This window comes from Aphelocoma coerulescens, chromosome 2 (assembly GCF_041296385.1).
Source record: "Aphelocoma coerulescens isolate FSJ_1873_10779 chromosome 2, UR_Acoe_1.0, whole genome shotgun sequence".
Taxonomy (NCBI): domain Eukaryota; kingdom Metazoa; phylum Chordata; class Aves; order Passeriformes; family Corvidae; genus Aphelocoma; species Aphelocoma coerulescens.
The window spans coordinates 145,469,203-145,486,793 of NC_091015.1; the positions used below are offsets into that span (position 1 = coordinate 145,469,203).

General features: G+C 36.6%; 1 protein-coding gene across 2 annotated transcripts in view; it reads left to right on the top strand.

The window, feature by feature from the left end:
* The window catches only part of MATN2 (matrilin 2), a 71,872-nt gene that overhangs the window by 44,921 nt on the left and 9,360 nt on the right, over positions 1–17,591 (top strand). For both annotated transcript variants that reach the window (XM_069005195.1, XM_069005196.1), the window contains 15 exons: positions 2,608–2,730; positions 4,938–5,060; positions 5,955–6,077; positions 6,244–6,366; positions 6,759–6,881; positions 6,975–7,097; positions 7,307–7,429; positions 10,503–10,625; positions 10,717–10,839; positions 10,933–11,055; positions 11,222–11,344; positions 11,811–11,933; positions 12,099–12,221; positions 14,168–14,581; positions 17,054–17,206. In XM_069005195.1, coding sequence (XP_068861296.1) covers positions 2,608–2,730; positions 4,938–5,060; positions 5,955–6,077; positions 6,244–6,366; positions 6,759–6,881; positions 6,975–7,097; positions 7,307–7,429; positions 10,503–10,625; positions 10,717–10,839; positions 10,933–11,055; positions 11,222–11,344; positions 11,811–11,933; positions 12,099–12,221; positions 14,168–14,581; positions 17,054–17,206 — 2,166 coding nt within the window. The remainder of the gene's footprint in view (positions 1–2,607; positions 2,731–4,937; positions 5,061–5,954; positions 6,078–6,243; positions 6,367–6,758; positions 6,882–6,974; positions 7,098–7,306; positions 7,430–10,502; positions 10,626–10,716; positions 10,840–10,932; positions 11,056–11,221; positions 11,345–11,810; positions 11,934–12,098; positions 12,222–14,167; positions 14,582–17,053; positions 17,207–17,591) is intronic.

Here is a 17,591-nt window from a genome sequence, read left to right on the forward strand (position 1 = left end):
TTTGCAGTCTGCTCTCAGATCCTCATCTCAGTGTCAGCTTTAGTAGGTGTCCAAAGCACGGAATCCAGTATTGTTTAAGTGAGCTTTTCTAAGCTGTTTTACTTCAGAAACCCTTATGGCTGGCTTCAGTTTTTCTCTTCACAGAAGTAAACTTCTGTGCTTTAGGTCAGCATGACTGTGAACATGAATGTGTTAACGTGGAAGAGTTGTTTGTGTGCAAATGTCATCCCAGATACACCCAACAACACCATGGCGATACGCGCAGCAATGAGTGTGCCTCATGAACTGCAGTGACTAGTTTACTGCAAGGCAGAGGTGTGAACAGAGTGAGAAAACACTCCTGGGTCCCTTTTGAGATATTTGAGTCATGCAAACCTATGTTACTGCAAAGTCCACCACAAGCCAGGTCTAGTGAAGTAATGCTATAGTGAGATCCCTGATCCAACAGAGAACTAAAGCATCATTTTCTCCAATCCAAATAACTGGGGAAATGTGTTCAGCCATTGTCTGACACAAGGACAGTGCTTGCTGCTGAACATCTGTATTGTTGCTATGGGCTGTGTAACATGCAGCACACCTCATATTGCTGTATGCTGATGTGTGGGGATATGAAGAGACCCATCTCTTCTGTATGTTTACACCTTCAGTGATCCATTCAATGAAATGTCCTCTTTTCAGAAGAATGTTGCTAAACAAAGGATTGGTGTTGGCCCAGAGAAACCCAACAGCACTGCCCGCTTGGCGTCACCCACTTTTAGAAGATAGTTTTGTTGCAGAGAACCATTTTGCATATCACCTAAAATATTGGCAGCATTTTTTCCCAATGTACTTAAAACATACTTTTCCAAAGGAATACTCAAATTTAAAAAAAAATCACTGAAGTCACTGAAATTTTTAAAAAACTTGATAAGAGCGGGAATAATAATTTTTAAATAAACTGTGATAAAGCCATATTTAAGGTAACCTAGATGTGTTGCAACTTTTTGACAATTATAGTTTAAGACTTTCTCAAGATGAATATCTAAAAATTAGTATATCCTAAGACATTTCTTGTCTGTAAAAACAGTGAGCCTTCCCCAGTCGTTTTCCCTGCTTGTGGTTTTGGTTTTTTTTTACACATGTAATAAAGCACATGTGATCACAAAATTTACAATTATAGTGATTTCCAAAGCCTGGTAATTAGCACCTCTGTGATTATTGCACTCTTTGAAAGAGTGTGTTACAAAATTCTGCATGAGATTTCCAAGTACTTAAGTGTTAAAAATTCATGTTGTTTTGTGGGTGTTTGTATTGAAAAGATGGAGCCAAACAGATGTAATTTTTCACAGAGAATATGGGTATTTTCTTTTTTTTTTTTCCACTTTTTTTTTGTGCTCTGAGAAGTTACACAAGCTTCTTCATGATGATGTGAACTCTTGGAAAAAGGAGAAGGTTCCAGCTGGAACTTGCTTTAGCTAGTAAAAACTGACACCTCAGCTTCATCTGTTCAAGCCTATGATGTCTCTCTATGTATAATGGTAAATCTGGACCAGTTACTGCAAACTCGTTGCTTAGTTAAATAAACCAATAAACAGAAATATTTAGAATAAGTGATTTAGCATTAAGTACAGATTTATTTTTAATGTAAACAAATTGCTGCAGACACGTCTGTTCACATCTGTAAACTATTTGCAACTGGAGACATGCGAGACTGTGTTTGTGTCTGAGGGAACTCCAACACTTTTGCTCAAGTTACACTAAAGTGATTTGGGCCTATATAACTAAAACTAGACATTAACAAACCAGCAGGAAAACACTATGAGGAAGTTCAAAGCTTTTTTCCTAAAATGTCCTTTTTCTATACTCACAGAGTCAGCAAATTGCATAGTACATCTGCAAGCGCACGTATCTCACCCTACAGCTTTGCTGTCCACTGTGAGGAAATACATTTTTTAAACCCAGTTCACACCTCTCTCCCTTTCCCCACCTTTTGTCTTTCACACTAGTTGCATACAAGACTAGAAGACATATTTCATTTTATCTTACTTGGAGTAGGAATAGGAAAATCAAAGAAATGGAATATGTTGAGACACTCTCACACTCATAATTTCTACCTATCCCCCACTAGGCTTTAACTGCTTGAACCTGTTGGCAGGTTAAAGTTTTAAATTGGTGATTTCTCATCCTGTTGAAAAAAGAATTTAGTCTTTATGAAACAATCTGAAAGCCATAATTTCTATTTCAAAAATTACTAATACTCATATTTGCTGAGAAAATTTAATGGTGAACATAAGAGACTGTCTTGTTTTTTAAAGAAGGAAAGCATGATTCTGTGGGTAAAAACAGACTGGACTTCAGGGTTCTCCCTTCTCTCCACTTCGTGACAGTTCAACCACATCTCAATTTTTGGCAAGGGAAATCTGCTCTTCGCCAAGTTTGCTATCTGCCAAGTGGGGTTGTTGAATTAATTTCACTTAGGTGTTGTTAACTCAGGTTTCTCAAGTAGTCGGAGATACTTGCATAAGTAAAAAGCTGTACTGATCTTTTCCCCTTGCTCTGCAAATGTATCATAGTTTATGTATCTAAGACACCAATGTGATTTCTTCAATCATTAACACAAATCAATAGGAGTGGACCACTGTGTTGAAAGCAATCATGGCTGCGAGCAACTGTGCCTAAATACTGGTGACTCCTATGTCTGTCAGTGCTCTGAAGGATTTGTCATCAATGAGGATCTAAAAACCTGCACACGTAAGTCTTACGAGAACGTCCTTCATTTCAGTTCCCTTGGGAAAGGTTTCTGTTTCCATACAGGGTAGAGGACTCATCTTCAATTTATTCTTACAGTCTGCATTTCAGTAATACTTTAATAATTATTTGAAAGCAGAAACAGAAAAAGTATTTAGGAAAGAATACTTGTCAAGATAACTCTTACTCCTCACATATTCAGAGAAGGTTTGGGAGACCTATTCATCCCCAGGTGTTGATGACAGTTTTTCAGTCACATGATAAATGTGTCTGACAGGTCATCTGGACAGCAGTGTCCCCCAGGCAGACTGCACCACTTTACCTGGGGCAAGAGGAGAACTGATAGCCCCACACTGAGCTTTACATTTATCATGGGAATCCTTAATAAGTGAGCAGAAGTTGTCCTGGCAGCTCTCTGCTTTTTATAAATGTAAGGATCATTGAGAATTGATACAATTTCACAAACAGTTGAATTGCCTCCTTCACTGGAAAAATAATGTATAGAAAGGGCCAGAAAAAGAAGGATATGAGCGTATTTTACCTGCTGACTTTTTAGACCTCATTGGTGAGAGTCTTCTGTCCACTTTTCCCACAAATTTTGGAGGTACATTATTTTTCAAGCTTGTAGAGTGTTGGAGCAGCTCCAGAGTTCATCCTTTTTCTTGCTCTCAGGAAACACAGTTTTAAGAGAAGTCAAACTGCAAGTCCTCCATCACAAAAATTATCTAAACAGAAGTGAGGCAAATCAGCAAAGGCAGTTTGCCTTTGTATTTATCCTTGTGTTTGCCTCCATAGTAACCTTTTTAGCCCCATCCAATACCTTGACAGACTTTGCTTCTGTCTGCCACTGCAGCTCTCTAGAAAGGGGCAGACAGTAACACGAAAGTATAATTAGCGTATGTGTAACAACAATAGGGTCTACTAAACCCAATTTTTTAGATATTTATCTGTAGTACCACTGAAAATTTAGAAACAGCCAAATAAGGGAGTTTTATCAACTTGCAAATGGAAAATCCCTTTTCCTCTGTAGTAACAAGAGATAATTTTCATTCCTGAGTTATTTTCCTCCAGGCTGTACTTGGAACCCTATCAGCAGCAGAGTTGAAGAAGCATTTGGACAACATTCTTAGGCAGATGGTGTGAGTTTTGGGGCTGCCCTGTGCAAGGCCAGTAGTAGGATGTTGATTGGTCCTAGTGAGTCCCATCCAACTCAGGATATTCTGTGATTCTATGAAAATGGTGCTGAGTGCAATGAAACTGAGCTTTTTGAATAGCTCCTCTTCTCATAACCTTGTCCTCATATCTATTTAGGAAAGATCTGTCCTGTTCCTGACTCTAGGTGAGATGTTGAAACCTCGTGAACATTTTTAGGCTACCATGAAGAGAGTTTTGACACTTTGTAATATCCTGAATGAGCAGCTGAATGGAAGCATTTAACATATACCACTCCTAGTGAGAAAACATCTGGGACGTTCTACTGTCATATACACTGGCTCAAGTATCTTAAGAAAGATATGGGAACACCTGAATGGTAACCAAATCTGTACCCTAACAAGTCATCACAAAAAAGTAAGTGTGTGTAGCCAACAGACAGTAGAAGTGCTGCTTGCAAAGTCCCAGGAGCCCTATGTCTTTATGTTACAGAGAAGAAACACTTGGAAATTGGAGATGAAAAGTGAACCATATTTGGCAGTACTTGTCATTTGCAATCTTTGTAAAAGCTTGAATAGCCCAAGCCAAATCCCACTGACATCTGAGAGGTTTTCTTCTTGCTGCCACAGGAACTGGGTCAGGTCCACAAGTGAGTTCTGGGGACTGCCACCTTCACTTCAGGCCATTTAGAAACTATTTAAAGAATGTTCACAAGGTAGCTTTTATGTCTTTGCCAGTGTCTTATATAAAATCATTGCCAAAGTATTTTGTTTTGTTTTAATCCCCTTTAATCCAATCCAGACGTGGACTCTCTTCAGCTATATTAAGCACAGAAAAGTATGATTTCTCAACTCTGCTTAAAGCAATCAATGAAAAGTACATCACTAGGACCTGTTACATTTTATTGAAGCTATATAATCAGATGAGAAACTGAATTATTGTTTAAGCAGTTCAATGTACTTATATTTACTTGCTCATATGGAATGCAAATACTAGAGATGAAAAATAATCGAGTCATTATTGGTTAAATTTTTTAATAATTTTGATTGCTCCTACAGGAGTTGACCATTGTGCTCTGAGTGATCATGGCTGTGAACATTTGTGTGTAAATGGTGACAGATCTTATACTTGTCAGTGTTTTGAAGGATACAGGCTTCGTAACGATGGGAAAACATGTAAACGTAAGTTATTATGGAGCATCTCAGAGTCTAATATTACACACACAGAAGAAATCTGTAAGGTAGGATTGGATTGCCTAAATGTTGCAGTGCAATATAATTTTAAATGTTCAAGGATTTCAAGAGGTCATATTTCCTCTTTGTTGTCATATTTGCCAGCAGTATGCCAATATCTTGGATATGCTAAGGCATCTGTAATGGTACTGAATGCATACTTCTAGGCACCTGAATCACACCCTAAACATCTGTGCCATTTAAAAAGTTGCCCTGAAATTGGACAGCTGTGGATCCAAAACTATCCAGAGCTGGGACAACTGTAATTTTCTTCTAAAATTTCAAGGTAAAAATATATGTTCATAATGTTCATATTATGAATGTTCATATATTCATAAAGTCTTACCCAGCATGAAGCTTGCAACATTATTAATGAAAAGTTCATTTTGTCCAGCATGGGATAAGGATGATTGCAAAAGAAATGTCATAGTTATATTGCAAATTTGACTACGTTACACAGTTATGAGGAGTGGCAGATACCAAGAAAAAACCTAATAGTAAATTTTTCTCAACTTTTATAGCATAAGTCACTAAGTGATCAGAGAAGAATCATGAATAAGCATTCAGTATTTTGTAATTGCAATCCCCATAATATCTAACATGAACATCTGCTGTTCAAAAACGTTTACAGAAAAAAAATTAAAGGCATCCAGATATTACCATGATGAATGAAAAGCTCCTTGTTCTTAGCTGGTGTTTCACAACATCACCCTCTTTTGTTATTCTGCACAAACAGAAACAAATTCTGCCTGTATCAAAAAGTTAGGATACACTAAAAGCAAGTCAACTTTGAACATGCTTCCCTTAACTAATAGAATTTTTTATATATGAAATTATTCCCAGGTAAAAATGTCTGCAAGTCAGTCAACCATGGCTGTGAGCATGTTTGTGTTAATTCTGACAATTCCTACATCTGCAAATGTCGTGAGGGATTCATACTGAGAGAAGATGGCAAGACCTGCAGAAGTGAGTGACTGGTATCTATTGACCACTTTTGCACTTACAGCAGGCAAGGAAGGAAAAGGGTATTTTTCACTTCTTAGTGGAAAAGAAGCAACAAACTTCCTTTCGATAGCTACATTTCTTTAACATATTTTCATTCAAAACCTACATTTATATCAATCATTCCCAGGACAGGACATCTGCAAATCAGTCAGCCATGGCTGTGAGCATATTTGTGTTAATGAAGATGACTCATATGTTTGCAAGTGTCATGAGGGTTTTCTGCTGAGAGAAGATGGGAAAACATGCAGAAGTAAGTACTCTGAGAATTACTCACAGAATTTTATCTACTGTATGTAGATCTGAGAAGCATTCAAACAAATACAACAGTTTACTGTCATAATAAAGGAGTAGTCCTCATATGTATAATATAGGAGTAGCATTTATATTTTTATACATTTAGACCTACCAAATGTTTGTAAGAGACTCTGTGGACAAAAATAGCATATTTTAGTAGATCAGCTGACAGACTGGAAACAGAAAATACTCAAAAATTTTCAGGTATCAAGAGTTAAGTGTTTGCTGCCTAAAATGTTACATGTTTATTCCAGTGATATCAGTAGACCTAATGAAAGCTGTTACTTCTCCGTGCATGATACATTTACTGTAGATGTGCTTTAACCAAATATCGTCAACTGTTCTCAGATAAAGACATTTGCAGTTCAGTTCACCATGGCTGTGAACATGTTTGTGTTAATGCTGATGAGTCCTACATCTGCCAGTGTTATGAGGGATTTGCACTAAGGGAAGATGGAAGAACATGTAGAAGTAAGTATCCTTCTCTTTAGTAGAAGATTTTCTTTATAATCTGTGAATTTGTAGATGTATTTTAAATATGGCAACCTTATTTTTTTTTAACAGATAAAGATGTTTGCAATTCTGTTGACCATGGCTGTGAGCATATTTGTGTGAATACTGATAGTTCATACATTTGCCAGTGCTACGAGGGTTTTGTATTAAGAGATGATAAGAAAACATGCAAAAGTAAGTTTTTTAATGTTACTATATTTTTTATGTTTAGACACCTACAGAAGAAACATATTATTTAGAGGCAGTTCTTCTTATAGGAGATTTTGCCTACAAAAAGGAGAATAAATTCTTTATTTACTAGGAGATTACTACTGTTAGTCTTTAAAGTTTTGGAAATGTTCTGATTCATCAAACTGTAGTAAATAAAATCTGATTATTTCTAGATAAGGACATCTGCAAATCAGTCAGTCATGGCTGTGAACATCTTTGTGTTAATAGCGATGATTCATACACTTGCCAATGCCATGATGGATTTGTACTAAGGCAAGATGGGAAAACATGCCGAAGTAAGTAGTTTATTGATGAAAGAAGGAATTTAATTTCTGTCTTGTTAGAATATTATTCACTGATTCATAGTGGCCAGAATGGAATATTTTTCTCTATAGATCATAAGACTTAAGTATGAATTAAGTATTGTTTGAACTAAAGCTACATTTCAGAAAAATCAGCCAATTTTAAGGTTTGAATGTAGGTTTTAAAATGTGAACTTCATTTCCAAATTATGTATGTTAAGTTTTAATCTTGAGCATAGGATGTTGCTGCATTTTACTGTAATGGGTTGAAGTTCTAATTACCACTGTGTTCTTCTGTCTGTATTCATGCAGATCATGACTTAACTTGTTCCTTAACCTCTTAGCATGTTCTTTTGCAAATGATAAGCAAATGAAACTCCTTCAGGCTTTTTATGTTTTCTAATCTTTTTATAAATCTTGCTCCCCTAAAACCACTGCTATTTATCAGCGTCCTTCTGGGTGCACCACAGTGAAAGAAAGTCTTCTAAGAGAAGACACAGCAGGGTCCAGGGCAGAGGAATAATAACCCATCTAATTCTTATTTTAATGTACCTATCTTTTTTTAAAATCATTTATCTTTTGTTAAATCTTTTTTTTTTTTTGACAAAAGATAGTCTCTGACCAAAATATTCTGCTAGCACTTGTGTTCAATTAGTTATCTACCATGATCAAAAGTTGTTTAAGATTCTCAGTATTACAGGTGTCCCATGTCCTGTAAGTACAGCCTTCATTTTTTGTTTCTAAATGTATATCCTTAATTCTGGCTATTTTAAAATATATATGATTTGCTGGTACTCAAAAAGATTCGTGTTACCTTCTGTCAGCAGCTGCTTTATCTTTATTTGCCATTCTCTCAAAAGTGGAGTAATCTACAAACTTTGATTATTTTGTGTTTTGTCCTGGGCTGTCCATAAAAATATTAAGTAGTAGAGGAGCAAGGCAAATTCTTAGAAAGAAAGCTACTTGATAGTCGCCCATTTGCAATTGGTTGTGAGGACCTTTCTAGCCAGTGTTAACCAATATAATGTTGTAGTCTGTTTCCTTAATCAAAATAAATATCAAGACTGCTGCCTTTCTGAATGTTCCACTGTATGAACAGCATAAGCTTTAAGAACCAACCTCATCATCAATTAAGATATTTATATAATTTTCCGGGATTTCTTTTTCTGTAACACCGAGCTGATTGATGTTAGTCCTCTTTCTTTGATTTGACTCTGACTCAAGTTCCACATTATCTATTGCATTATTTTAATGCAGATCAAAGTCAAGCTGACAGGCTTACAGTGAACTACTCATATTTTAAACACTGGAACCATAGTACTATTTTCAGTGTGTGTGCATACACTGGGAATGGAGATAGCTCAGTGTTTTAGGGCTTCCTCAGAGTTCTAGGAGTTACTGAAAATTAACACTAAGCATCCAAGATATCCTTCAGAAACCTCTTCTACAACTCTCTGTTGCAAGTTATCTGGAGCTACTGATTCAAGAATATGTATGTGTATGTGTGTGTGTGTGTGTTCAGTAGGTGCTGTGTGACCTACTTCACACAGTGTGAAGCTCTTCACTCCAACAGAATCATCAGTAACCTATTTCATATCGTCAGATCTGAATACACTAGAATTTTTTATATTGCTGCATTAAGATTGGCAACTCTACCTTTCTGTCTATTAATTAATAATACATTGTTTGAATGCTTTTTGTTCCTAAAAGTATTTAAATAATGTATTCATACTACCCTTTATTTAGTTGGCCATGTACTCCCTTGTCCTTTTTCTTATTATTTCAGTGTTTTCAAATTCCTAATATTTTCACATTCAGTAAATACTGTGAATGTTTCTTTCTTTCAGTCATTTTTCAAATCTTATAGCTGTTTTCAACTTCAATTTCTAAATTTTTAACTACCCTGGCATTCTTTTTAGATTGTGAGACTACATTTTTGGGGGATGTCTAGTAAAATAACCTTAAATAGTGCAATCATTGATGCTAATAATAATAATAATTATTATTATTATTATTATTCCCCCCCATCCCAAAATCGTCTGGCTCATATTTGCTTTCAGCTATGCAAAATTCATCCTTCTGAAGTAATAGAAGGTGGGTATTTGATTCTGTTTATAAACAAGTATGTCCAAGTTGTACACAGCTGTGTATAAGCAGATGCTAATTTTTACTTACATTATAATTTCTGTTTATCCACTATGACGGAATCTAGTTTAGATTACCACATCTTAAATATAATTATTTTTGAGTTAAAAGATTGTCTTATGTAGTAGTTTTTGGAATTTTTGTTTTGGTAGCAGGAGATCCCCATGAAATTTGGCTCAGATTGAAGTTCTTGTAAAAAATATAAGCCTCAAGAGTCAAGTTGAACTTGGCTGTCAGGACCCTTCCACTTTTTGTGTAAAGGTAGTTCTCCCTTAGAAACTGATATTTTCTTTTGTGTTGCATAAAGAAGAAAAAGGGAATGCTGATAGATTTCTCCACTTTCTTCTGCACTTTCTCTCCACCTGTCCTTTTTGAAGAGGTTTTAACCAACTGGTTTAACATTGCAGTCATACAAAGTCCTCGCATAAATTTTCAGCAATCCAGTTAGATTTTAGTTATCGTCTTAAGTAAGTACTTCCTATTCTTTCAGGTTTTGTTTATGTAGACTCTTGGCCCTGATATAAAGATTTTAAGACTTATGGTTAAATCATGTCCTGTGGTGTTTTTCTTAGTTTTGTTTTTACCAGCCTGAATTTGTGCTAAATGACTGTACTAAATTATTCCCTCCTTTCACTCTTAGTGCTCTTAATGTAAAGTCCTCCTCCTCCTTAATCTAGTCAGATTAATCCTAAAATGGTTTGTTTTCAGTTGGAGGTCATCCAAACCATGAAGTTCTGGTCAGATGATAAAGAATTCATATGCAATGTAAGATAGGATGTCCACCATTTAACTAGCCAGAGATTTGCTTTCAGTTGCAAGCTTCCATCTTTTTTTGCTTGTAGGATTAACCCCCCAGTCTTTGCATTTATAAAAAAAAAAGTTTAACTAACAAGCCACATAAATATTATCTATCTGTTCCCAGGCAAGGATATTTGCAAATCAGTCAGCCATGGTTGTGAACATGTGTGTGCTAGTGCTGGTGATTCATTTGTTTGTAAGTGCCAGGAGGGATTCCTGCTAAGAGAAGATGGAAAAACTTGCAAAAGTAAGTAGTCTGATATTTATCAACATACTTACCTGCAGCTCATGCTTGTGTAGAAGTGCACTAACCAGAAAAAGCTGTCATCTGTTTTTAGATAAAGATTTTTGCGAATCAGTCAACCATGGCTGTGAACATGTTTGTGTTAATTCTGGTGATTCATATACCTGCAAATGCCATGATGGGTTCCTACTGAGAGAAGATGGGAAAACCTGCAGAAGTAAGTAGCACAAGAACTTGATTGGATGAATTACACATATAATAATGAAGGCCTCTGCTGATGTGTGCTGACTGCCAACTCTCCTGTTTGCAGACAAGGACATTTGCAACTCAGTTGACCATGGCTGTGAACAAGTTTGTGTGAATACTGAAGATTCTTACATCTGCCAGTGTCATGAAAAATTCATACTGAAGGAAGATGGAAAGACATGTAGATGTGAGTAGCCTGAGCTATGAAAGTATGATTTTATTTGAGGCTTTCAAGTGTTGTGGGTGCAAGTACACATGCATATGTTTGTGACTTCCAACTATTTGGGCTGCTTAAAATGATACCATGTCTCCCTAACAAGCCTCACCTCACAAACCCTGTCCACTCTTCTCAGATAAAGATGTTTGCAACTTGGTTGACCATGGCTGTGAACATATTTGTGTTAATACTGATGATTCCTATGTCTGCAAGTGTCATGAAGACTTCATACTGAGAGAAGATGGAAAAACTTGCAGGAGTAAGTTATTTAATCTTTGGTTTGTACTTCCTGATCTGTTAATGAAACACACTACACAACAGTAGTGTGTTATTTGTGTCTTTATTATAGAATCAGCTTCATGTAAGTGAGCTCCTTCATGAAGAACTATTGCCAAATTTTTTATATTTAGTGAAAGTTATTTACTTAGCTAACTGTGCTAAATACAATTTTCATTATTCCAAGTTTAAAATGTCTGCAAAACAGTCACCCATGGTTGTGAACATGTCTGTGTTCCAACTGGCGATTCATACATGTATCAGTGCCACAAGGGATTTATATTGAGGCAAGACAGGAAAACATCCAGGAGTGAGCAGCTGAAACTTTTATGGGGAATACATTTTTGAGTCTTAAAACAAATAACAGACTAATTTCACTCAAGGCTTGTTCATGAGAGTTTTGTATTTGAAAATTGGTCTAATAAGGGAATTCTCTTAACAATTCTCAGATAAAGACCGGTGTAAATCCATTGAGCATGGCTGTGAACATATGTGCATTAATAATAACAACTCATACAGCTGTCAGTGCCATGAGGGCTTTGTTCTGCGACGAGATGGGAAGACATGTCGATGTAAGTAACTCATCATGTCTGTCAGCCACTCTTCTCTGGCATTGCTACATAAATAAGCAAAGATGTCATACTCCTTTGTCATCTGTTCTTCAGATGTCATGTTTGGAGTCTTTGAATTTATAAAATGTTAAATAGAATACAGATAAATACTTCAATTTTTCCTAGATAAAGATGTCTGCAAATCAGTTGACCATGGTTGTGAATATGCTTGTGTCAATAATGATGATTCCTATATCTGCAAATGCCAGGAGGGATATGTACTAAAAGAGGATCAGAAAACATGCAGAAGTAAGTACATTTTATTTAGAACACATTTGTTTCTTTGATTTCTAAAATTAATTTACTTCACTTCCAAAAAATTATAGAATCATAGAATGGTTAACGTTGGAACGAACCTTATTAAAGATCATCTAGTTCCATCTCCCTGCTGAGGGCAAGAACACCTTCTGCTAGACCAGGTGTCTCCAAGCCCCACCCAGCTGGCTTCGAATACTGCTGCAACTTCTTATTTCAAACATGATATAATATTTGAAAGCTAAGAGCATATGTGTGTGGCAGAAAATGTCTCAAACCATTAACTTGATGCCTTCCTAAGCAAAAATCTAGCAAATTGGAAGAGTTATTTTGGTATAGTGTTGAGTAAAATAATAATTCTTTTGAAACATCAGGAAAAAGCCAAAGGGGAATCTTATTATCAAGGAATGTGCATTTTAATCAGGTTCATATACTGTGGATCTTTTATCTTTATATACTATATTTTAAAATATCATTAATTCTATTTGCTTATCTTCCAACATGACCTGCATTTATCTCATAATCTCTTAACACTTGGAGGAGAAATTCTACTGGAACTCAGTAAAAACATTTATTCTGCTAAAAATGGATGCCTTAGTTGAGGAGACTGTGATTACCAAAAGAACAGTAACAAGTTCTTGCTGTTCTCAATCCTAACTAACACCATGCACCATGAACTGCTGCCCTTTCTTGACTTAAGAAGTAGTATTGAGGTGGTTGTGATATGTATATTCATTGCATTTTCATCACCTTAGTACATGTGAGGTGTCATTTTCTCAGATGACTGCAGAAAGGAATTCTTGAACAGTTTTAAAATAGATATTTTCTAAGAAGAAAAGTCCAGGCTGTAAAGCTGAAAATCCCTTATTCGTATAGTGGCTTGGTAAAAAACATCTCCAGTAATTTCCGCAGAGTAATTTCTGCTGCACAGTTCTCTTTTGTGTAGTGCTTACAGCATTCTTCCTGTACAAAGATCAGAGATGAGTGGAGGTCAAAGTTTATTTGGTCCAGACTAAGAAGCAAATCTTACATTCCTTAGGGTGGCATATTCTTCTGGAAACTGCATTGATCCAATAGGAGCTGAGTATCTCTACAGCTAGTCTTTGCACAAAGCACACTAATATTTGCCTGCTGAAGGCAATTCCTTTCCAGAATAAAAAAAAAAAAAACAAACCAAAACAACCCACCTGGCAGAAGCAGTCTGCAGCTAGGAAGGCACTATCCAATCTCTAAATTCCCTAACCTCATTACTGATGCCCAGTGCCTACAAACTGCTTTGATTTTTGCATGTGCATTTGCCAAAAAGTATGGGAAATACAAATTCTTCTGACAAACTCCCAGCTCTAATGAGTAAACTGGAAAAGGTTAATTGCAGCAATACATAAGCCTTCTAATTACAAAATTGGTAGACAGTTACAAGCAAAAAAACCCTTATCTAGCTAATTCTGATTCTCTCAATAATTAGTTTTTTAACTATTTATAACTCCCGCAACACAAATGCAGCTTCAGTGATTCTCTTCCATGTCTCTCAGTGCTGACAAATTTGACGAATGCAAAGTTAGTATATGGGCTTATCCCTGGAAGAAAATTCTGACAACTGTGTCTATATGCTAGGTATGTTCTTCAGTTCTCTCCACTTAAGAGTAATTCCTAACATCTGCTGATTGTTGCTGCATTTTTAAAAGTTGTAGTATTCTGCAAAGCAGAAAAATCTCAGTAAATATTCACTGGGATGATATTTTTGTTAAATTCTCAGTCACAGGCACACTCAGCTTTTGATACAGCCTGTACACAACATCTTCAGACACACTGGCACAGTAGGATGAGCCAGGATCAGGGTACTTTAGATGATCTCTGAGCTTTTTCCGGGGTATCTGGATCCCTTTCCCAGCTTAGTGGAGTTTTTTCTTGATCTGAACACTCTGCTGCTCATTTCACAGGATGCACTGAAGGCCCAGTTGACCTGGTGTTTGTGATTGATGGATCAAAAAGTCTTGGAGAGGATAATTTTGAAAGTGTAAAACAATTTGTCTCAGGAATCTTAGATACACTTGAGATTTCACCCAAAGCTGCTCGAGTTGGTTTGCTTCAGTATTCCACTGAGGTTCGTACAGAGTTTACATTAAAGCAGTTCAGCTCAGCCAAAGACATGAAGAAAGCTGTGTCACAAATGAAATACATGGGTCGAGGTTCCATGACAGGACTGGCGCTGAGGCAAATGTGTGAGAGAAGCTTCACAGAAACAGAAGGAGCAAGACCATTTTCAGCAAATGTCCCTCGAATCTCCATTGTGTTTACGGATGGACGAGCCCAGGATGAGGTCTCTGAGTGGGCTACCAGAGCAAAGCAACGTGGTAAGTGGAGATGTTTTTGGTGTCTCATTCTAAAAGGCAAAAATTGTTAGAAATAAGATGTAGTAACAGTTTGGATGTGCTATGGTGTGTGCTAATGGAGAGAGTGTTTGCCACAATAGTCTGGCCAGTACAGTGACCACCGTCCTGCACATCAGACCTCTGTGTTCACAAGGGCCTTTGCTGCCCTTGTGGATGTGCATCATCCCTAGAGCAGGACCCATAGGGAATGTCTCACCACAGGTAGTGGTGCCACCCACCTGGCATGCCCTGAGTGCCCTGAACATATCCACTAAGGGTAGACATTTGATACAGAGACCTGGGAACTTCATCAAAAATTCTAGGAAAACAATAGAAGAAACCCTAAGCTGTCTCTTCAAAATACAGAAATCTATTCTTGTGAGAAATACTAGGGTAATAATTGGCTATATTTTTGTTTACAAGGTATATTCTTTATTTTTAACCAGTCTTATAGTGCTAATGGTGTTCTGGAAGGAAGATGACTCTTTTTGAAAGAATATAGCTGTAGTGCTGTCTATCCTACTGTTTCTACATGCCTATATGCTGAAATGTGACTGAAAACTGGTGATTTTTAATTTCTAATATGTTTGGGCAGAAATCCATCCTCTAGGACACCTGTACCACAAATCAGAAACTTTTCATCTGTTTAGCAGAGTCAACTGAAAATTTTCAAAACTTGTCAAGAAAATAAACTATCCACTTCCTCTTTGCAAAACTTTTAAAAAAAATTTTATTAGAAACTGCTTTAAGAACCATGGCTGATGGGCCACAACACAGAGAAAATGGCCAGACTTTAAAAGATTCTGCACACCTTTTTTTCTGTGCTCATTTTATTGATATGACCTATCAATCAGAATTTGATACATGATTAATAGAGCATTATTTAGGACCAATACCTCTCTGTAAGGAGAAATGGGAAAAACATCCAAAGATACGAGAAGGGGATGTGCTAACAAGAGTGTCATTACAATGAAAGATAAAGTGAGTTTTAAAATAACTTAAAAAAAAAATAAAAACATTTAGAGGCTTACTAGTGAGATGTGTGAAATTGCATGGAGGATTTTCAGGTAGGAAAGAAGTACAAGCCAGCTTTCTTATTTGCTGAATGAAACCTCAGCTCTGGACTGCTTACACTGGCCCTGCAATGCTACAAGCCAAACCCATCCCCTGTGTAATTGCAGCATAGCTGATAGAGTAAAGCTCAATATGAAATGGACCTTGACTTTATCACTGATATCCCCAAGTCTTTAAATAGCAACAAACTTCAGCATGACTGGTGCATTGAAGCAGCTTCTGTTGAACATTTTCCTTTCCTGGCTAAAGTGCAATGGTAGGCAGATTCATGAAGAAAAGTAAGGAGATATTTATGTTAAAAGTTAAAAACTTGTTAAATGTGTATTTTGTAATATTATCAGGCCCATGATTCTTCAGCAAAAAGGTTAAAAGTTGTGATTGAGTGAGTGTGCAGCAGCTATTACCCTATGTTAAATAAAGATATCAAACCTCCTCATCCCAAGTTTTATCTGAAACCAACCAGAGAAGGCATCTTCTTCTCTTGAATTGTGTAAAAGACCTGTGAACCTCATAGCTGTATTATGAATCACAAAATCAGTACTAGTAGTGGACACTTTCTAAGCCAGAACTGATGTAAAGAGAAATGTTAGATCATATGCTCATGAGCATAAAAAAATAACTGCTGAAAAAGAGGTTATGGAAGATTTCTGCTTTGTAGTTATTGCTTGTTTAAAATCTATCTGGTGAGAGGGCTCTGAACCACTTCCTTCTTCCAGCTTCCAGGGTTAAGAAAACTACACATCCTCACTTACCTTCTCCCTAGCACCTCTGCTGTGGAAATACTTGTCCTGAGCATTCCTGTTGTAAGGCTGTTTCTTTCCTAGCCCCACAAATTGTTTGTTTTCCCATTCTTACCCGCTTGAGTGGGCCTTCCAGCCTGTTAGTGCCCCTTAGAGAGCAAGAATCGAGTCTCAACGTGCACTGAGGATTTCAATGAAATACTTAAATATTTTTCTGAAAAATTACTGCCATCTTTCAAGATTCTGCCCCATTTGCTAATATGTGGCAGGTGTTCCCATCAGCCCAGTAATTTGCTGCATTGCATATACCCTACAGACACACACAAACCAGGGACAATTGCAGTGCAATTGTGAGGCTGAGCTGTGCGATTCTCTTGGATGGTAATACTCTTCTGGGACCATTTACTATCAGTAGTGGCCAGGCAAGTGTCATCTCTTTAACACAAAAACTGTGTTATAGTGTAATTACAGCAAACAAGAGTAATTAAAACATATTAAGCCTCTTCACTTATTTTGAAGTTACATAGAATATACATTTCTTGTGCTCTCCCTTTCTGTCATATTTTCCTTTCATGGATTAACAAGTACTTAGAATTAGAACTGCTGAATAATAAGTATGTGCAATTTCTTTTGAATCTAGGTATAATCATCTATGCCATTGGAATAGGAAAAGCAATTGAGGAAGAACTGCTGGAAATTGCTTCTGAGCCATCATATAAACATCTCTTCTATGCTGAGGATTTCACAGCTCTGGAGGACATAAGTGAAGAGCTAAGAGCTCAAATCTGTGCAGGTAACAAAATTCCATATTCCTTGAGATAGACGAGAACTGAATGTTTACAGGTGTTTTGCTTTTTGGATTTTTCTGCCCTTTAATATGTGAAGAATATATACCATTAATCCATCAGTGGGTAAATGTATTAGTAATTATCTTCCCTTTATTTTCATAAAGGTTGCATAAGATGTACAATTCTATGCCTAGAAGAATCAATTGCTCCTTCTCTTTTCTGTTTCTACAGTTAAGTCAGCCACGCAGTGAACCCCACTCCACCAAATAAACGTGATCTATTTCATTAGGAATGTGGGAAAATAATCAGGGATTTGTAATACCTTAATGAGAATAAAAAAAAATTCCCAAGGCCAACAGCAAAAACCTAAACCACAGCAAAAAAAATCAT